We start from the raw sequence: 23,054 nt of genomic DNA, 5'->3' as shown, positions 1-23,054 counted from the left end.
AGTCAGCTATTACGAGGGGGCATAGCTTTAAATTAAGGGGGGGGGTAGGTATAGGACAGATGTTAGGGGTAGGTTCTTTACTCAGCGAGTTGTGAGTTCATGGAATGCCCTGCCAGTAGCAGTGGTGGACTCTCCCTCATTATGGGCATTGGATAGGCATATGGAGGATTAGAGGGAAGCGAATGTTGTTCCTCTTTTCAAGAAGGCTAGTGTAGGTTAGGTGGGCTTGGATCGGCGCAACATCGAGGGCCGAAGGGCCTGTACTGCGCTGTATTCTTCTATGTTCTATGTTCTATGATGCATAAATTTGTTCCTCTGAGACAGGCAAGAAGGGCAAGACTAAAGAGCATTGGGTGACGAGAACAGAGGAGCTTCTTGTCAAAAGGAAGAAGGCAGTTTACATAAAGTGGAGGAGTACAGGCTTACTAGAAAGGTGCTCAAAAAGGGATTGAGGAGAGCCAGGTGGGGGCACGAAAAAGGTTTGGCAGGAAGGATTAGGGAGAACCCAAAGTCATTTCATTCATACTTGAGGAATAAGTGAATAATCAGGTAGAAGGTAGGGACAGTCAGGGATAGCATAGGGAACTTGTGCGTGGAGTCTGAGCAGATAGGGGAAGCCCTAAATGAGTTTTTTGTTTCAGTTTTCACTAAGGAAAGGGACCTTGTTGTGAATGAGAACTTTGAGGAGCTGGAAAACAGGCTTGAACAGATTAAGCTTGAGGAAGTTGGTGTGTTGGAAATTTTGGCAAACATTAAAATTGATAAGTCCCCAGTGCTGAGCCAGATTTATCCTAGGTTGCTCCGGGAAGCGAGAAAGGAAGTTGCTAAGCCGCCGCGAAGATCTTTGCTTCCTCACTCTCTGTGGCAGTTGTACCAGAGGATTAGAGGGAAGCGAATGTTGTTCCTCTTTTCAAGAAGGGTAATAGGGAAATCTCTGGCAATTACAGACCAGACAGTCTTGCATCTGCGGTCAGCAAGGAAAGAATTCTGAGGGATAGAATCTATGACTATTTCGAAAAGCATAGAGCGGTTAAAAGCAGTCAGCAAGGCTTTGAGAGGGGCAGATCATGCCTCAATTTTTATTGAGTTCTTTGAGGTGGTGACGAGAGAGGTTGACAAAGGTCGAGTCGTGGATGTGGTGTATATGGACTTCAGCAAGGCACTTGATAAAGGTTCCCCATGGTAGGCACATTCATAAAGTCAAGAAATATGTGATACAGGGAGATTTGGCTGTCTGGATTCAGAATTGGTTGGCTGACAGAAGGCAGAGTGCGGTTGTAGATGGAACGTATTCTGCCTGGAGGTCAGTGAGTGGTTTCCCGCTAGGGCCTGTTCTTGAGCCTCTGCTCTTTGTAGGTTTTATAAATGACTTGGATGAGGTGGTTGAGGAGTGGATTAGTAAATTTGCTGATGACACAAAGGTTGGAGGTGCTGCTGATAGTATAGAGGGCTGTTGCAGGCTGCAGCGTGACATAGACAGAATGCAGAGCTGGGCTGAGAAATGGCAGATGGAGTTCAACCTGGATAAATGCAAAGTGATGCATTTTGGAAGGCTGAACTTGAATGCTGAATGTAGCATTAAAAGACAGGGCTCTTGGCAGTGTGGAAGAACACGCGAGATCTTGGTGTCCAAATGCATAGACCCCTCAAAGTTGCCACCCAAGTGGATAGGTTTATTAAGCAAGCATATAGTGTTTTGGCTTTCATTAACAAGGGATCAAGTCCAAGAGCTGCGAGGTTTTGCTGCAGCTCTATAAAACTGGTGAGACCACACTTGGAATATTGTGTCCAGTTCTGGTCACCATATTATAGGAAAGATGCAGAGGCTTTGGAGAGGGTGCAAAGAAGGTTAACCAGGATGCTGCCTGGACTGGAGGGCTTGTCTTATGAAGAGAGGTTGACTAAGCTCGGAATTTTCTCTCTGGAGAGAAGGAGGAAGAGAGGTGACCTCATAGAGGTGTACAAGGTAATGAGAAGCATGGATAGAGTCGATAGGCTGAAACCTTTCCCCAGGACAGGATTGACTGCCATGAAGGGTCATAGTTTTAAGGTGTTAGGAGAAGGGTATAGAGGAGACGTCAGAGGTAGGTTCTTTACACAGAGTTGTGAATGCATGGAATGCGTTGCCAGTAGAGGTGGTGGAAGCAGAGTCATTAGGGACACTTACGCGACTGCTGGACATGCACATGGACAACAGTGAATTGAGGGGGACGTAGGTTAGGTTATTTTATTTTAGATTTGGATTAATCCTCGGCACAACATTGTGGGTTGAAGGGCCTGTTATGCACTGTACTTTTCTATGTTCTAAAATGAATCAGTTAGCACTCAAAAACGAAAAAAATACATTGTGCACTGCTGGGAAAGGGCAGGCAAACTCTGACAAACAGCCAACACACAAAGCATAATGGTATTGTGTGTTGCAAACATTGCAAATTGTGTAAATACAATTTAAAACTAGTACTAGCACTAAAAACTGTTTTTTTTTGTCTGAAGAGGATTGAACATGTTTAGTGTTTACGCTAATGATCAACAGAAGCATGTATCTTTATCAGTGAAATCAATACCAACATACTCTCGCATTATCAGGACAGGACCCGATGCTAATCTACATCAGATGGGCAAAACAGTACAAAGCTGGCATCTAAAAAGAGTCCTTTTTTTCCCCCAAAAGGTAAAAGCATAAGCTAACAGCAACACTAAATACTCCAGTTTCGGAGAGTAATTGATGACTTGTAACCCTGAGGGGTCTTGATGGGGCGAGTGTGAAGATTCATCTGATGGAGGATCTAAAACTTTGGGACAGCATTTCAAAATAAAGGGTCATGCACTGAAGACAGATGAGGAGAGATGTTTTTCGCAGAGTGCAAAAAGCTTTTACAGTTTTCTTCATCAAAAATGCAGAATCCTTGAATATTTTCAAGGCAAAGGTAGATCGATCGTCAATAAGTCGAGGGTTAAAGGTTATCCAGATAGAGATGTGAGGTAAACAGATCATCTATCATCTTGGTGAATGATACAGCTCACTCAAGAGAATGAGGCCTACTTCTACTCCTAATTTGTACACATGCATCGCAACTCACTGGAACAAGTAGTTATGAAGCAACACACAAAGATGACAATATGGTTTATACCTGTATTTGTTCTGGTGTCCACTGGTCCAAGTTTACCGATTTCACTCGAGATATATGCACACCGAGATTTCGGTGGATTCCTGCACACCTGATACAAATAAAAACACCAAGATTCCAGGATGCCCATCTTGGACCTGTAGGGAATAAAGATATCAAAAATAATGTTAAAATCTTCCTAAAATTCTTTACACAAACTCAAGAATAATTTCCACTACTTTTTGATTTTTTTATTTAAGACACTTCATTATGCATGAAGCATATTCAAAACAACTATCCATTGGAGGGTGAAAAGAAGCCAACATGAAACTAAAAAGCAAAAATGAAAATTTATCAAGGCACATCCTGCAAGATGCTCCCTTTTTCTGCATTTAGTAAACCTATCTAGCAAGGCAAAAACATCCATTCTTGAGGAGCTCTCAGTAGAATGCAACATCAGGTTTTACAAAGGGAATAGACAGGGAATTTCTAAAGCAGGGGTTGGAATGCTGTTCAGACAGGTTCACCACAAAACACTGACTGCAAATGAAGAAAAACAAATTTTCAAGCACTTGTTTCTCTCTCCATAAACACTGATAAATGAAAGTCAGTTTCAAGGCTGAAGATGATTACCCTACAGTTAATAAAAAAGGCTTCAAATTGGCAGATAAATCATTATTAATATTCAATGTACACTTGCTGGTATGAAAAAAATTACCTAGAAATAAATGCACAAGATAATGTAGATATGAATTCACTCATTTCTTTTGATTCAAAACTCAGTGTGAGCGACGAATCTTGATACATTCACAAAAATTGTACAGTTACTCAATGTACATTCATCTGATTAACAAAGCCACTGGCAAAGGACAATGCGACTCAACCAACTACACAGATATCATGTGTCACAATCCTGGCTGATGGCACTACTGCACAAGTCAGATCCTGGAATGAAATCTGGCCTGAGCTTTTTTTATAGTCAACCTGATGATCATTCACTGAATTCATTGTCATACAAGATTGCAGAGTTTCTTTAACAGAGAGAAAACAAAATTAAGTAGCAAAATCAAAGGGCTATCTAGATATAACAGCTTCAAAATCAAAAATCTTGCAAAATAAAAGTTTAAATCTATTCTACAACATTACCACTTTAGAATGATTCATAACTCTATTATGTCAAATCTTAAAATTTGGTAAAGCTTATTTGCTGCAGTATGTTTTCCCCCATGAACTATGAAGTTTTCTTACATTAAAACACTCAAAACAGAGTCTCTCAACTTTTTAGTAACCTGAGAATTTCTAAACAAACACCCCGGGCTTGAAGTTGCCCGAACTAAAAGCCTTTCTACCAAAAATATCGCTTACCACAATTGGCCAATGCTCCCTTTAAGGCGAAAGACTAAATTTGTTCTTGACCTCAGTCAGGTCCTGTCTAAACTGCCCAAGAACTTCTCTGGGTTTTTAAGGCAAAATGACTGCCTTGTACCAAAAACAAGGTAATGGCCCTCACTGTTGACCCTGCCTGACATAGGTACCTGATGGCACCCTAATAGCTCATGTGCACATTCTTAAGAAAATTATATTCACACACTCTTGGATTTGCTGTAAGAAACATGCTAAAAGTACAAATAACAGAGACAGACAAGTTTGGAACAGATATAAAAACATTCAAACACAAGAAGATAATGTTCTTGAAGTTTTTAAAGAGGTAATAAGTTTCAACACAGACAGTGCTGTTACGGGGATTCACCTGTCCACCCATTTAACACATTATTGATGGAAAAACATTGAGATGTAGCATTTGCAGCACGTTAGACAGCATTTGGTGGAATTAACTTACCTGCCTGTAATACAGAAACCATTATAGCTATCAAATATTTTTATGCTATTAAGTTGGTCATGATGAAAACGGTGATGTTCGCTTCAGATGATACTTCTGTTATGCTCGGGAAAAAGAACAATGTTGCCACATGACTTGAGTAGTGTGTTCCACATTTAAGGAAATAGCACGGCTTATTGAAAAGACCTGACATTTGTGAATGCCTGGAACAGAGTATCTACAATGAAGGAAATTGAGATACTTCTCAAGACCATTACACAATTTTAAGCAGATCCTCAGTCCAAAGACGGCAGTTTGAGGAATGCCATAGAAAACATGACTATTGTTTAAGCCTCTAAGTGGTCAGAGGTTGTCCATTCCATTCTGAATTTCATGCACAATTACAAAACCCTCCCTAGATATTTTGAAATTTCATTTTCAAAGTAATTACTTGACAGCAGTGTTGGAGAAAATCTGATATTAATTCCAATATCACTAAACCACATGAAATAATGTCTTATGAATTAACTGAACTATCTAAATGTTTTCAGAAGACAGTGACAAAATTTGAAGCTGTACAGTTAGCAAGATTCAATATCTGCAAGAGAGGACTGTATCTTAGTACATCTCTTGGAGCAGCATGGAAAACCTAATTGCATTAAACACAAGAGATGAATAATTATGTAGTGAATCAACCAAGATTGATGACAAGCACACAAAAATATCAGACCTTTATCAAATGGAATCTTCCTCTGCCCAAAATACCATGGAGGAAGAGTTCATTGGAAAGCAGCGCAAGAATTACAAATGCATTTTTGTAAGGAATCAGGAATATAAGCAAATGACAAATCGAAGAAAGTGACCTGTAATTCGTGTAAATTCTTAATTGGTTGATCATTTCAAACTTCTAATTTTATTAGAAGTATGGCTTCAACCTTAAAAATAATATGTAAATTAAATCACAAAACAGAAAGAATATCACCTGAACTTGCGAATGCAGATCAAATTTCACACTTCTAAGCGGATGAAAGTAAACATGGTGCATAAATACACGAGAGAAGAGAAATGATGATTCATCAGGATTAAATAACTGTCCTCTTATTTAGCCCTGTATTACCCACAAGACAAAGCTTTTTACTGTACCTCGGTACATGTGAAAATTAATTAAATTCAAATCCAATTCAAATTCAAAATTCAAACTCAACTAGTCACTCGGGCTCTCACTCTAGTGAGAGTCATTAGTGATTAAGGGTTATCATCTTTCATTTTGCATATGATGCATGAATAGAAGCATGCAAGATTGTAAAAGCTTGCAGAAATATTTGCAATGTTAATTTTCTTTTTATTTTAAATAAACAAGCACAGCAACTTGCTTATCCTTATAATATTCTTTTCTCCTCCTTCCATACCTATGATAACTTGATGAAGCACACGTGCAAACTAGCTTGATATTAGTGCACATGAAATTCATAACACATAGCTGAAATGAAACGAGAAATGGTATCTTCAACATTCACCAAGACAGCCGGAGTTCTACAGGCTACAGGAAAAGGCTCTTCAGTCCATCGAGACTGTGCTGGCCAAAAGCTACCAAACTATGCTAATCCCATTTTCCAGTACAGTAGTGCCTTGACATATGAACGACCCCACTCACGAACAAATCGGTTTACGAACAGGATTGTACGTAAAATTCTGCTTCAACGTACATACAAAATTCAAGGTACAAACGAAGGTACGAACTCAAAAAGCCAGTGGTTTCATTGTCATTGTTCTGCTTTGCTACGCGCGCTTTGAATATCCGAACAATGGGAAAATTGATTCAGTTCGCGAAATTTTTGGTTCGCGAACCAGGTCCCGGAACGGATTAAGTTCGTAAGTCAAGGCACTACTGTATTTGGCCCTTAGCCCTGTACGACTTGGCATTGCAAGTGCACATCTAAATACTTAAAAGTTTCAGACGATGGCTTCTCCTGACCCAGCAATGAAGTGGCTTCTGGCAGTCCAGAGTGGTAGTCTTTTTCCGACATGGTGGCCTCTTCCTGGCATAGTGGTTTTGTCCCACAGAGGTCTCATCCCTGTGTGGGGGTCTTCTTCGCCATTGGCTCCCAGGCATTCTGGCCGGCGGTCTCGTCCAGGGATCGTGATCTTGACCCAGTGGAAGCTTCCAGCCCAGTATTCCAAGGACCCAGTGTGGCAGTTTCATCCGGGTTGGCGATCTTGGCCCAGTATGGCTGTTTTCTTCGACAGAGGCTTCCGGCCCAGTTTTCCAGTGACCTGGTATGGCGGTTTCGTCCCAGCATGGCACTCTTGTCAGGGAATGACCGTCTCATCCTGGCTATGTGTTGCAATTATTCCATCATTGCTTAATCAGCTTCCTCTGAGCCCAGGAACTGTTAACTGAACTGTGAAGATCTTTTGTCTTAACTTTGCTTTCTTATTATTAAATTTGACCTGTTATTAATGCAGGCACCATTGCTGGGTGACTTATAAAACTTTTCATTGTGCTTTTCATGTAAAAGTACACGACAATAAATTCCTATATATAGGAACCTTAAATTTACGTCCCCTGTCATTGATTCCTCCATCAAGTGGGAAATTTTTTTTCGGTTTACCTTATGTCTCTCAATTTTATATATCTCAATCATATCCTCCTCAATCTCCTCTGCTCCAAGGAAAGCAACCCTAATTGGCAATCTCTCATTATATTGAACTCTCCAGCCAAATCAACATCCTGGTAAATCTACTTAGCAACCTTAGTGCTATCATATTGTTCTTATAATGTGGAATCCAAAATTTCACCAAAACTCCAGCTCTGGCCTAACTGCCATTTTGTGCAATTCCAGCATCACCACCTTGCTCTCAAACTCTATGCCTCAGCAAGTATGCCACATGCCTTCTTAACTACTTTATCCTCAAGGGATTGGTGTACATGTACACCAAGGCCCCTCTGATTCTCTGATCCCAGGGCCCTACAATTCATCATTGCCTTTTTTGTCTTACCCACGTGCATCACCTCACATTTATCTGGCTTGAATTCCATTTGCCACTGATCAGCTTGACTGTACCCTGCTGCAATCTGAAATTAGCATCCTCACTATCTTTTACCCCATCAATTTTCACCAAGTCATCTCTTACATCCAAGTCTAAATCATTCACATTGATCCCTGTTGAACTCCAATGAACACAGGCTTCAAAGTCACAGAATCATCCCTCAAATATCAATTTCTGGTTTCTTGCCACTCAGCCAATTCTGCATCCAATTTGCCAAATTTCCTTGAATCACATGGAATACTTTTGATATCAATCTCCCATAAAAAGGATCTTATGAAAAGCTTTGAAGTCCAAGTAGACTAGGTCGAATGCATTGTCCTTAGCTCCACACCTGGTTACCTCAAAAAATTCAATCAAGTTGGTCAGACATCACCTACTCTTAACAAAACCGTGCTGACTATTCCTGTTAATCCCTGCCTCTTCACGCACAGACTAATTCCATCCCTCAGCATTGCTTTCAATTGTTTCACCACCGCTGAGGTTAGACTGACTATCTTTCTCCCTTCTTGAATAGCCTGAAGGGCCTCTTTTCTTACTTAAAACAGAACCTCAATTAGACCCACCTCACCAGATCTTCCTCTACCTGGTTAAGCTTGGTCACGTGAAAATTATCAGGAGTCAGTTTTGGATAACTTGCAACTCTCAATTGTGGCAAATCTTTCCAGCAGAACAGGAAATCCAATTGAAGGTTGTGTGAGACAAGCAAAGTTTCAGATTGCTACAAAGACCATATATATTTATTTTTCAGTAGTTCTGATTGGAAATGGAAAAGAACAGTTTTAAAAACTAAAGAGCATTCACTTTTAAAAGCAAGTGTTGTATACACTACTGTGTTTAAGTGGTGGGAGAAGGTGCACAGCTGGGAAGGGTCACATACAAATTGGAGCAAAAGAGTTGTGTACAAATGGAGCTTTTCTGTGGCAAAATAACTGGCTGGTCTACAGACTGGTGCCCAGCTGTAAACAACAAAAACCTTCTACCTTCTAACAACTGAGATTGATCCCCAGATAGCTTAAAATCTTGGTGGCGTGAATACTTGGGAGAAATCATTAGGCCTCAGGGAGGGAAGTAGCTAATTTTGCTCTGAAGTGACAAGCAGCTCAAGCTGAAAAGCCAATTTAGTTTTCCCTTCACACGCAAACTAGTCACATTGTACACCTGCAAACAAGTAAAAGTAACTGGAAAAGAATCAAGCAGCACATCCTGATAAACCAAAAAAAACACTATCTCAAAGAACTCTAAACAGGAACTACCCTCCCAGTCTTTCCCTCTGCCAATCTCACCCATGTTTTTGTATTTCCTGTCTGTCTCTACTTGGGAGGGAGGGGGAGTGAGTGTGTGTGCGCATGTCTATAATTGGGTTAGAGTTATGTCAATGGTTCATTGTCATTTATCTGTAGCTAGATTCCATTTATTTGTAATGAATAACCTTTCTTGTTGGTACAGAAACCTGATCCATGCTTTCTGACAACCCAGGTCTGAAAGACAGGAAAATTAGAGAATTCTTTAAAATCTTCAACTTCTATGACAACACAGGAACAGTGGAGTTGATTTCCAGTAGGCTCTGTCAGTAAAGCACAACATGGTAATTCTGGATTAGACACATTTGTCATTAGACTGCACCAACCAACTGGTGTGTCAGCCAGCTTAACTTGTTCCAATTTTAAACATCTCTCAAGACCTAACTTCCCACTGGACGACAGAAAGCTTACAGAGTGTTGAAGTTTCCCCCCCCCCCCCAAGATCCTCACTACTGCAACAAATTCATTCACTAAATCAATCAATCAGTCTGTTATATGGGAGACACGAGATCGTAAATCAGATACTGAGTTAACAGTAATTTGTAAAAATGCACTGTCTTTATTTGCATCCAATTTTTGCACGTCTACATGCACTCATGTGAATGCACACGTATTTGGGTACATAAGACATTTTTCCAATTTCTGAAAGCCGGCTGATGAATGATTTAGCTAAAACACATGCTTAATGCGAAGGAAGGACACACTTCACTCTAGACAAGACCATGTCATCTGTGACTAGATATTAATTAATATAAAGTTCTGCAGTAAAGAGATTGATTGGGGTGTCCTAGTACCCAGATCACAAAGTTAGAACTTGGCAGATTAGAAAGACAAATGAACTGAAGTTCTTCCCAAGAGAAATGGAATCTGAAAGTAGAATAATTTTGTTACAATTTTAAAAGGTGATGCTGAGACCACATCGGTAGCAGTGTGCGCATTTTGGTCTCCTTCCAGAAAAAGAATATAATTGCTTTCAAAACTGCTCAGAGAATGTTCACTTAGAGTCAGAGAGATGTACAGCATGGAAACAGACCTTTCGGTCCAACCTGCCCATGCCGAACTTCACTGATTCTGGAGATGAAGGGGTTACCTGATGAGAAAAGGTACATCCATTAGTGTTGAGAAGATAGAAAGAGTAGAAGAGTAGAAGGTTAGATCATGAAAAGACTGTGCAGGGTGGATGAGGGATTGCTTCCCCTTATAGAAAGGAAGAAATTTTTTTAAACAATGTTTCTCATTTAATGGAATTCAGAATAGTTATTTTTCTAGCAGAGAGTCCACTAGTCTATAATTCTTTTGCTCAAAAACAAAGAAAGCAGGGTAATGGAATATTATATGTACAGAAAGTGCTAGACAAACTATGGTAGGCTCAATTTTGACTTTTCCTCAGATTTGAAGGAGTTCCTTAAGATGCTGTATCAGTGTTTAGAATTCAGATCTTTATAGATAATTTGGTCAGTTTTCTGTGAGAAAACAGAACGTGATGTTTTTCCTTTTTAACACTTAAGTTTTGTCTGGGTTTCTCAAAAGGTATATTTGTTTCTTTTAAAAAAAAAAGTAACTGCAGATGCTGTAAATCAGAAACAAAAAAACTGAAATTGCTTAAAAAGCTCAGCAGCTCTGGCAGCATCTAATTTCTCTCCACAGAGAGAATGTTTTGGGTTGAGCGACCCTTTCTCAGAACTCCTGTGTGTGTATTTTTGTTTCTCTTCTACTCACTACTGGATTGTGCAAAGGCTTTCAAATCAATGAAATATGTTGGAAATATTCAAATCTACTATGATGTTCAAAATGTGAAAATTAATTTTCATACAACAAAGTTGTTAGCTGGAATGCGAGCTCAGTTCACTGGAGAGAGACTTGGCTGGGTAACTATCTTGCAAACTAAGTCACAAAGTCTACAGTTTGGAGCTTTATTCAATCTAAGTCAAATTACTTTTGGTCATGAAGATCACCTGATGAAGGAGCATCGCTCCGAAAGCTAGTGTGCTTCCAATTAAACCTGTTGGACTATAACCTGGTGTTGTGTGATTTTTAACTTTGCAATCAATCAGTTTGCCTTTGTTGTTGTGTGAAGTCTTTTGTTAGCATATAATAATTTCAGATCAATTCAAGCTTGCTAGCATTTTCTGTTGAAATGTCAGACCTAACCTGCAGAATGTTTTTGTTTTCATCTCACTTGCTTACGTGGACTTCAGTGTTTGAAATAATCACATTATTGCTGCATTGTTAAGATCTCCAATTGCTTCACTGCTGCTTCCAATTGATTACTATAAAAACAGAATTCACATATCTACATTCACGTTAATGTCAAAGAAACTGGTTGAGATAATGCCACTTTGGATGCAATCAGGACATGCACCAACACACTGCTGGAAAATGTGCTTGTTAGGTTCGGCTTCAGTCTCCCAATTAATTTCCAAAATTACCTAAATCATTACAATTGGCCAGAACAACAAAGTAATCCTTTCTTTCCTCTCCAGGAATGAATTTCTTGATTGATATTTGAATAAGTAGTCAAAAAAATGTCACAGCCGTATATATTGTTGAAACCAGATTCCTGAAAAGTAATTATTAATTTGGGTTTCCAGTCATTCCTCAAAAAGCATATCTAAAATCAGCAAACGAAAAGTATACTGAACTTCTCAATACAGGTCATTCTGCTATAACGACAGCTGTGTTCCTCTACGACCTCACGCTATTGAAAATACCACAATGGAAAACCGGTTACAGAAAACTGCTATACCCGTGCAGTAAAAAGTTCACGTTATCCAATGCCCACAATTTGCCAATTCACACAGATGAAACATGCATTATAGCAGAATAGCCTGTTCTATTGATGCATACCAGTATGCTGCTTATCTAATTCAATGTTTTTGATATGGTAAAAAAGTGTATAAAACATATAATGTCCATTATGTTAATATGTTAATATCTAGTGTCGCAAGGCTTCCAACAACAGTACACGCTTCCTACTTGGGGCAGGGGCAGGTAAAGTTCAAGAAAGCAAAGATTTTGACAACTGGCTGACATTGCTTTCCACTAGTTCATAAACTAGTGACGCTGAGACTTAGTGGTCAGCACGACTACTCACAGCACCAGAGACCCAGATTTGATTCCAGTCTTGGGTAACTTTATGGAATTTGCATATTCTTATGTCCGGATGGGTTTCTATTGGGTGCTCCGGTTTTCTCTCAGATTAAAGATGCGGGGGTTAGGTGAATTGGCCATGCTAACTTGCCCCCAGTGTCCAAGGCTGTGAAAGTTAGGTGGATTAACGATAGTGAATACGTGGTTACGGAGATGCAAGGATGGTTGTTGGGTTTAGGTGGGATGCTACTCAGAGGGTCAGCTGAGACTTGATAGGCCTAATGGCCTCTGTCTGCACTGTAGGGATTCTATACTGTTCTGGAAAATTTCATTGCCTTATTTTTGATGTATTGTTCCATGTGAGCACTTGTTTTAAAATTTAAATCATTCTATTTTAAATTTTGTCCTGTGGCAGACATTACTCCTTGTTGGGATTCCTATACAATTGCAGGCACATTGTTTTCTATACGGACTTTAACAAGGCCTTCGGCAGGTTCTGTGTAGGAAACCTGGTCAGCATGGACAAGTTATACCAAAGTGTCTGTTTCTATGCTGTATGACTCGATGACTCAAAATGAAAGCTTAATGCTACCAAGTTATGCTGTCTAGGGGTGTAGGTTTGCTAGACGAGCTGTAGGTTTGATATCCAGACGTTTCATTACCTGGCTAGGTAACATCAGTGGCGACCTCCAAGTGAAGCGAAGCTGTTGTCTCCTGCTTTCTATTTATATCTTTCTCCTGGATGGGGTTCCTGGGGTTTGTGATGATGTCATTTCCTGCTCATTTTGAGGGGTTGATAGATGGCATCTAGATCTGTGTGTTTGTTTATGGCTGGAGTGGTTGGAGTGCCAGGCACTCTAGGAATTCTCTGGCATGTCTTTGCTTACCCTGTCCCAGGATAGATGTGTTGTCCCAGTTGAAATTGTGGTTTTTTTCATCCGTATGTAGGGCTACCAGGGAGAGAGGGTAGTGTCTTTTTGTGGGTGTTGGTGTTCGTGTATCCTGGTGGCTAACTTTCTTCCTGTTTGTCCTATGTAGTGTTTGTGGCAGTCCTTGCATGGAATTTTGTAGATTACGTTCGTTTTGTCCATGGGTTGTACTGGGTCTTAAGTTTGTTAGTTTATGCTGTCTGCTTTCAGTGAAATCTTTCACTCTGATGTCATTTATTAAACCTGCCTCATTGCACATCAAACCCAAATAGCTCAATTCCTGCTTGTTCCAGGAAACTGCCCTGAATAGAGTCAGAGATATACAGCACAGTCCAACTCATCCATGCCAAGTAGATAAACAAATCTAGTCCCATTTGCCAGTTCTTTCCTGTCGCATTTGTATCCTGGAAAGCTGCCAGTCCTGTCCATCCCTGAGCCATGTTTCTGTAAGTGCTATAATATCCCAGTCCCATGTTCCTAACCATGCCCAGAGTTCATCTGCCATCCCTATTAGGCCTCTGAAATAAATGCAGTTTAATTTATCAGTCCTACTTTGTTCTCTGCTTTGTCCCTGACTGTTATAGCACACCACGGGTCACAAGCCTCCAGTCTGTAAAGCAACCATCCTCCATCACCCACCATCTTCTACCTTAGAGCTACGTACGATGGGTTCATACTTGTGGCTATGTAAGTTTAGTTTTCGCAATGTACAAGATCATCCCCATGATAAATGTGCTTTTTAAAAAAATATATCCTCATTACCTCCAGATTTATTCTGTCCTATTCTAAAACTACTGTTAGGAGCATGTTGACTACTTTGAACAATGTTTTCTACCTTTCATTCTGGATCACAGACTATTTGTTGTTCTTGTATTTATTCTGTCTTGTAGCAAAGCTACTCCACCCCTCTTCCCTTTCTACCTATGATTTTTTTAAAAGTTATAAAACTCCCGAGATATTTAATTCCTACCTTTGATCTCCTTGGAACCACATCTATAATGACCAAGATCAGAGCTATCAACCTCTACTTGAATCGTTAATTCTTCTGTTTTGTTCCAAAAACCACATGCATTCAAGTAAAACCATTTTCCCCCATTGAACCCGTTCTTCTGTTTCTATGCTCCAACCCTTCCTGTCTCACTTTGGCCATTTATCCAAATAGCTTGCATGTAATTCTGCCACATCCTCTTGCTTTGTGAACTTACATTTTCTCTCTCTCAAACCCTTCCACCCCAGCTAAATTAGGTTAAAATGTTCTCATCAACTCTAGTTATTTGATTTGTCAGTATACTGGTGCTACATTTTAAGAAGGTCATATACAGGTGGAAATCATACAGTGAATGGTCAAACTCTTAGGAGTACTGATATGCAGAGGGATCTGGGTGTGCATGGCCACAGATCACTGAAGCTGGCAGTGCAGGTAGATAAGGTAGTTAAAAAATGCCTCTGGCATGTTTAGCTTCTTTGGAAGGGGTACTGAGTAGAAGGATAGATAAGTTATGCTGCAGCTTTATAGAACTTCAATTAGGCAATATTTGGAATATTGCAACCGGTTCTGGTCATCATGCTACTAGATGCTGATGCTTTGGAGAGGATTCAGAAAAAGGTTTACCAGGATGTTGCCTGGTAAGGGGTATTTTAGCTATGAAGAAAGGTTGGATAGACTGGGTTTGTTTTCACTAGATTGCATGAAGTTGATGGTGACATGATATAAGATTGCCATTGGATAGAGTGGAAAGTATGACACTTTTACTCAGATGGAGGGGTCAATTAAAAGGGGGCATGGCTGTGCAAGGCAAGTTTTTCACAAAAAGGGTGGTGAGAGCCTGCAACGTGCTACCAGAAGTGATGGTGGAAGCAGATACAATAGTAGCATTCAAGAAGCACTTGGACGGATACATAGTGAATAGAAGGATACGGATCCTGTCAGTGAAGCCAGTTTTAGTTTGGAAGGGCAAATGTGTCGGCGCAGGCTTGGAGGGCCAAAGGGCCTGGTCCTATGCTGTATTGTTTTAGTTTGGTCCCAGAATAGTTCAAGTGAAGCCCATTCTACCAGAACAGCTCCATTCTCCCCTAGTACTGGTGGCCATGCCTCATGAATTGAATGCCATTCCAGCCACACAATCTTTGAGCCATTCATTGAACTACTTGACTTTATTTACCCAGTGACAATTTGTCCCATGGCTCAGGTGTCAATCCAGAGATATAATTTAGTTCAACTGTTCCAGTGAGCCTTACATCAGTGGTGAGTAAGTTGTTGAAGGGGATTCAGAGGGACAGAATTTACAAGTATTTGGAAAGGCAAGGGCTGATTAGGGATCATCAATATGGCTGTGTGTGGGGGAAATCATGTTGGTTCGGTGAGATCACATGGGATCCAGGAAGAGCTAGCCAATTGGAGATAAAAAGGTGGTATGGAGGGTTGTGACCAGTGATATGCCACAAGGATTGGTGCTGTGTCCATTGCTTTTTGTCATTTATATAACTGATTTGGATATGAATACAGGGGGATGGTTTGGAAGTCTGCTGATGACAAAATAGATGGTGTAATGCACAGTGAATAAAATCTCAGTGCAATAGGACCTTGATCAGATGGGCTAATGGGCCGAGAAGTGGCAGATGGAATATAATTTAGATAAATATGAGGTGTTGCATTTTGGTAAGGCAAAACAGGGCAGGACTTACACACTTAATGGAAGAACCCTAGGCAGTGCTACAGAACAGAGACACCTAGGGGTGCAGGTGCATAGTTCTTTGAAAGTAAACTTGCAGGTAGACAGGGTGGTGGTGAACAAAGAGTTTGGCACAGTTGCTTTTATTGGTCAGAACACGGAGTCTAGAAGTTGGGACATCATGTTGTGGCTGTACATGAAATTGTTGAGGGCACTTTTAGAATACGGTGTATAATTCTGGTCGCCATTCCAGAAGAAGGGTGTTGTTAACCTTGAGAGGGTGCAGAAAAGATTTGAGGATATTGCCAGAAGTGAAGGTTTGAGTTATAGGGAGAGACTGAACAGGCTGCGGCTATCTCCCCTTGGAGCATTGGAGGCTGAGGGGCAATCTCAGAGGCTTATAAAATCATAAGAGGCATAAATCATAGGGTGAATAGCCAGTCTTTTTCAGAAGGTGGGAAAGTCCAAAACTAGAGGGCATTGCTTTTAAGGTGAGAGGGAAAGATTTAAGACACCTAACGTTTTTCATGCAGATGGTGATGTGTGTATTGATCGAACTGCCAGAGGAAGTGGAGGAGGTGTGTACAATTACAACATTTAAAAGGGATTTGTTGGAGGGCTGAAAGGGTTACAGAGATAAGCATCAAATTGTTCCCCAAGTAAAAATTAAAAACAAATCCATCAGATGGGGAGGGTGGGATGATCTAAAAACAGTGTCAATCATCATCCACTAATTAAAATAGAGATTCTGACATTCAATTTCATGTTGAGCAGAATAAAAGCCGTGCTTTGTCATCAGGAAATCAGTATGGAAGTGCTTTATCAAAGAAAAAGGAACCGCAGGAAAATTGTATAACTGCTTCAACCCAATGTAAGAAATATTAATATGAATAAGCAAACTAAATATTTTATTAATGCCAATAGATTCTCAGCTGAAATTTCTAATATAATACCCAAGAAAAAGAATGCACAGGACTCAGCTGGTTTTGCATTTTAATAGCCGCAGGTTGTTACTGGATGCTTTTGTAAAAGTACTTTGGGTGTTGCTGCTCACTTTACCTCCATTGTCAAGGTGGTTCCACCTTCTCATTAAAAAATGAACTTGGCCCCTCTTTGCCCTCCTAATTTCTTTCCTAAACAACCTGCTATGTACTCTAAACCTCTGAAGGGCCTCTCCTGTTCTTAATGTGCTATGCTTTACATACCTTTTTTAAAAATAATTAAATACCTTGACATCCAGGGTTCCCTGAACTTGCTCTTTGAACAGTTGCTGCAGACTCAATGGGCTGAATGGCCTCTATCTACACGGTTGTCATTCTACAATTCCAACTATCTATGCCTCTCATTTCATGTACAAAGTCTCCCCTCATTCTCATGAGTGTGTTGGAGGCTAATTCAACTTTGTTCAACTACTCCTTATAACCAATACACACCAATCCAGGCAACATTCTTCTACACTCTTGTCAAAGCCTTCTGTAGTGTAGTGACCAGAACTGCACACAGTACTCCATATGTGGCATGACCAAAATCTTACACAGTTACAATATGACTTGCCAACTTCTGTATTTAATGACCCGACCAATGAAGCCAACCATGGCTGTGAGCTTTCTTTACCAATTTGTGTTGCTACTTTCAGAAATCTGTGGACTTAGGAGCATTGATATACAGAAGGATCTTGGAGTCTGAGGGTCCTGCCTCTTACTGTGTACTCTCCTCTTGTATTTGACCTCCCAAAATGCATCACCTCATACGTTTGCAGATGAAACGCCATCTGCCATTTTTCCATCCAACTTTCCAGATGATATATACTTCCCCCTGCATTATTTGATATCCTTCTCCAACAATTTTCACTTCATCTGCACACATATTTTCATCCAAATCGTTTATATATTACAAACAGAGTGGGACCTCTGATCTTTGTGGAACACCAGTGATCACAGACCTCCAGTCAGCAATACACCCCTCCACAACTATCCTCTGAGAGATCAACTATGAGAAAGTGCAGACTGCAGGTGCTGGAGATCAGGGTCAAAAAGTGTGGCCCTGGAAAAACACAGCTGGTCAGACAGCATCCAAGGAGCAGAAGAATTGATGTTTCAAGCATAAGCTCTTCATCAGAAATCACAGCTGATACTTGAAACATCAACTCTCCTGCTGCTTGGATGCTGCCTGACCGGCTGTGCTTTTCCAACACCACACTTTTTGACCATCCTCGGAGAGGTGGCAAGTTGAAATCAAAATTGACTTGGCCATAGATCATGGATTCCATACGATTTGATCTTCTGGACCTACCTACCACGAGGGATCTTGTCAAATGCTTTAGTAAAGTCTACATAGCCTTATCTTCAATCTCATTGTCACCTTCTCAAAGAAAACTCAACTATGTTTGAGAGAGATGACCTCCCTATCATAATGCCATCCCTAGTAAGTCTGTTCTTCACCAAATGCAAGTAAAGCCTGTCCCTAAGAATCTTCTCTACAATTTCCTGACCACTAATCCAAGCCTCTCAAGCCTATAATTTCCTGGATTATCCCAGTTTCCCTTCTTGAATAACGAAAAAGTATTGGCTACTCTCCAGTTTTCAGGGACCTCACCCGTTGCTAAAGAGAATACAAAGATCTGTCAAGGCCCCAGCAATCTCCTCCCTAGACTCCTTCAGCATCCTGAGATAGAACCCACTAAGTCCTGGGAACTTATGTACATTCATTACTTTCAAGGCACTCAACAACTTATTAATATCAAGGTGCCTTCAAGTATTAACAAACCTCTCTAAACTTACCACTCGTGACTTTCTTCTTGGTGAATACCAATGCAAAGTACTCATTAAAGGACCTCACCCACTTCCTCTGGCTCCACACACAAATTCCCCCTTTGCCAGGGTGGACCTACCCCTTCCCCCGTTCCCCACTTGCTCCTAACATACGTAGAAAATATATTGGGATTCTCTTTAATCTTACTTGCCAAGATCATTGCCCTTTCCAGGTCTCCTAATTAAGTTTTCTTCTGCTTCATTCTACTTCTCAAGTGCTTTGTTTGATTTGTTTTTTAAACCTTACATATGCTTCCGTTACTTACAACATTTCTTATCATCCAAAGTTCCCAAACCTTGCCATCTTTATCTTTCATCATCAGAAGAACATGCTGGTCCTGGGTGCTGATCAACTGGTTTCTAAAAGACTCCCACATCAGATATTGATTTACCTTCAAAACAGCTTCAAACAATCCAACATTGCCCATTCCTGCCTAATACTGTTATAATTAGCCTTCTCCTAATTTAGCACTTACTCAAAGACCAGTCTTATCCTTTTTCATAACTACCTCAAAACTTATGGAATTATGACCATTGTTCCCAAAATGCTCCCCCACTGAAGCTCCGATCTCCTAGCCAGGCTCATTCCCCAGGCTAATACGGTCCCCTCCCTTATTGGACTATATACATCATTTCAAGAATCTCTCCTAGATGCAGCTGACAAATTTTGCTCCATCTAAGTCCCTGACACTAAGGGAGTCAGAGTGAATATTGGGGAAAATCAAAAAACATCCATAACCACCTTTTTATTTAATTTCTTTCTTTGATCCACTGACATCTGTTCTACTTCCCACTGGCTATTGGGAGGCCTATAGTGTAACCTAATCATGACAACTGAACCTTTCTTATTCTTAGTCCTACCCATATTGCCTCATTAGATGGGCCCTCCAAGATGTCCTCCCTTAGTATAGCTGTGACAGTCTCCTCAATCAGTCATGCAAATCCTTTGCCCCTTCTACACCACTCTTTATCACGCTTGAAACATCTAAACCCTGGAATGGGACTGCACAGTGGCTCAGCTGCCTCACAAACTCATGGACCCAGTTTGATTCCTCGGGCAACTGTGTGTGGAGATTGCACATTCTTCCCATGTCTGTGTAGGTTTCTTCCTGGTGCACCGTTTTCTCGATGGGCTGAATGGTCTGCTTCCACACTGTAGGAATTCTATGATCATGTATTCGCTATACTTTCTGGTGGTCACAAAATGCTTTTTGCCTGCATTGTCCTTATTTGTAGCATGACCAGCTTGCAAAACATGCTATCTACAATATCCTCAGCATTATGGATGCACAACAATGAGTCAATCCACAGCTCCAACCACTCTAAATAATCAATCAGGAGCTGCAACTGAAAGCTTCCTGCATAACTGATCACCACACACATTTTTCCCACATATTGCAGGTGGATCATTCCACAGGGCCACGTTCTCCTGCCTTTGTGAACCTTATCAGATATAAACAATAAGCTAGGAACCAATTACTTAACGTTACCCACCACTCACCAAAATCAGACTTCCGTCTCTCATTCTCTATTCCTAACCAATTAGGAACCACAAAAGTCTCTAAAAGCTAGCTCCCAAGTAGACAATTCCCTTGCTCTACATCACATTTTGAACCATGTCACTTCAAGAGAGCCACCCTTTGGATTCAGTTCACTCCACTCCTCTGACTGAATTTGATCTGGACTCTGTTCCTCAGCTTTAATCTAGAAGTTTCACTGCCACCGGGCACCCCGCTCTTCTCTTCTGCTACTGCTGTTCCAAACGGGCTCTGGAAATTCAACTACAAGAAGTCTCACAATGTACTGAAAATTCTCTGTTTTCCAAGATCTCAAATTCAGCTAAAGCATCAATTCAGCTAAAAAACTACTGGCCTGGTGAAATTACAATTTATAATGTTTTTTATATTCAGATATTGAGGGAGACAGTAGTACAGTAATAATGTCATTGGATTACTAACTCAGAGCATCTGTTTAATGTTCTGGGGAAAGAACAATACAACAGATATTGAAAATCTAAAATAAAAACGTGAAGAAACTCAGCAGGTCTCACAGCATCTGTGGAGAGAGAACCAGGGTTAACATTTCAAATCCAAGTTTCTCCTTTGAAATTCCGAAGAACTTTGGGATTCTTAAGAATCATACTGGACTCAAAATGTGAACTGTTTCTCTTTCCACAGATGCTGTGAGACCTGTTGACCTTGTCCAGCATTTCCTGTTTTTATTTAAAAACATTCTGGGGATGTGTGTTTGAATCCTATCATGGTAGATAGTGAAGTTTGAATTCAATAAATATCTGGGTTTGTAAGTTAGCCTAATGGCCAATAGTAACTGCTGTTGATTGTTACAAGGACCTGCCTTGTTCAATGTCCTTTAGGGCAGGAAACTACCCTGTTTCTTTTGCCAATTACCTTAAATCTGTGACCTTTTGATCTCAATCCTTCCACAGCAAAATAGATGGTCTCTGCCCAGGTTGCTCATGATACTGAATTTTTAATTACTTTACAGAATGTGAGTGTCAATGGTTAGTCAGGATATGTTGCCCATCCTTAACTGCCATCAATTAGGTGGTAGTTTGCTGCCTTCTTGAACTTCAGTCTTTGTTACTTCAGAACAGCCACAGAAATGTTAGAGGGTTCCAGGATACTAACCCAGTGACAAGAAAGGAATGACAATCTAGTCCAAGTCAGGGTGGCATGTGAATTGGCATTGCATTACAGCTGCTAGCATTTCTACGTGACAGCTGTGCTGGCTCTTCTCAGTGGTTGATGTAGTGGTTATGAAAGGTGGTATCAAAAGACTATTGGTAGTTAGCTGCAGTGCTACTTGCAGATCATACGTACTGCTGCTACTAGTGGTGCAGACAATGTTTCTCAGGCGTACTTAAGACTGAGGCACTTGTGGACTAAGAGAACAAATGCTACTCTTTGAGCAGTGTTTTAAGAAATGGGTGGGTTGCGCTTCGGCGGGTCGGTGTGGACTTGTTGGGCCGAAGGGCCTGTTTCCACACTGTAAGTAATCTAATCTAATCTAAAAAAAATGCTACTCTTTGAGCAGTGTTTTAAGAAACAAACATTGCAGTGACATTTGGTTTCATTTTCCAGCTGTGGATTAACTACACTTGAGACCTTGCTTTTGACTACGTAGAGGATAGTGAATAACTGCCAGTGAAGTATGAGACAGTAAGCCAATCTGAAGTTTCAGATAATATTACACCAACGCAGAAAAAGATGAAGATGTGCTAAAATCAGAAACTGGATTGTTAGTTTAAATTTGAGGGGCATTATTGAGGAATCAAAGATGACAGTTTCTTCATAAATGCAGCAGAGTCCGTTAAAGGTGCAATAATGTTGGAAAGCATGAGAACATGGAAGTGACAATAGTTTAGCAATAATAAACCATCACAAACTACACAAAATCCATCATCATAAAAAAATAGGCAGTTATTCACTCAGAAACGCGAGTGTGTTTGCTGAAGGATCACTTAAGTGTTTGAATGAAATTGGAGTTATACTTCACATCACCCAGTGCTCAAATGTGTCACACACAGCCCAACAACAGCAAAAGAAAACTGGCTCTTCTCTGCAAATGAAATCAGTACCCTCACCAGCAGAATAGGAAGCAAAGAATTGTCTTAATGCATATTTCCAGAGGAGATCAGCTACTCTAATCAAATGTATCTTTCGACATTCTTCACAAATGTGATAGGAAAGTAAACCTGTGTCTATCATTATAAAATACAAAATAAGCAACCCAATCACTCCAGAGTACAAAGTACAAGCTAATCTTTTGATCAGCACACAGGGATAACAAGTGATGAGAGGGCACACAGTGTGCATGCCTCTACCACACTGCGTTATCAACACTTATGTAGCTCCTGTTTGGCCCCTTGGAGTAAATCTAAAGAAAACACAACTTACCATGTGCTTCAGATTGCAATGGCTTAGCTTGATCGCACATTATGTCTTTGGTTTTTGGTCAGAGTGGTGCTGGAAAAGCACAGCAGGTCAGGCAGCATCCGAGCAGCAGGAAAATCGATGTTCCGAACAAAAGCCCTTCATCAGGAATACAGGCAGGGAGCCTCCAGGGTGGAGAGAAAAATTTTGGCTGGGGGGTGGGGGAAGAGAAGGTAGCAAGGAGTACAATAGGTGACTGGGAGTGGGGATGGAGGCGATAGGTCAGAGAGGAGGGTGGAGCGGATAGGTGGGAAGGGAGATGGGCAGGTAGGACAGGTCATGAGGACAGTGCTGAGCTGGAAGGTTGGAACTGAGGTGGGGG

At 40.6% G+C, this 23,054-nt stretch overlaps 1 protein-coding gene across 4 annotated transcripts in view; it reads right to left on the bottom strand.

The window, feature by feature from the left end:
- smap1 (small ArfGAP 1) overlaps window positions 1-23,054 on the bottom strand; it is a 248,777-nt gene that overhangs the window by 189,568 nt on the left and 36,155 nt on the right. For all 4 annotated transcript variants that reach the window (XM_043681802.1, XM_043681807.1, XM_043681823.1 and 1 more), the window contains exon 2: window positions 3,132-3,265. In XM_043681802.1, coding sequence (XP_043537737.1) covers window positions 3,132-3,265 — 134 coding nt within the window. The remainder of the gene's footprint in view (window positions 1-3,131; window positions 3,266-23,054) is intronic.

The sequence above is a fragment of the Chiloscyllium plagiosum genome, chromosome 3 (genome assembly GCF_004010195.1).
Source record: "Chiloscyllium plagiosum isolate BGI_BamShark_2017 chromosome 3, ASM401019v2, whole genome shotgun sequence".
NCBI lineage: Eukaryota > Metazoa > Chordata > Chondrichthyes > Orectolobiformes > Hemiscylliidae > Chiloscyllium > Chiloscyllium plagiosum.
This window is presented reverse-complemented; position numbering and strand designations above follow the sequence as displayed.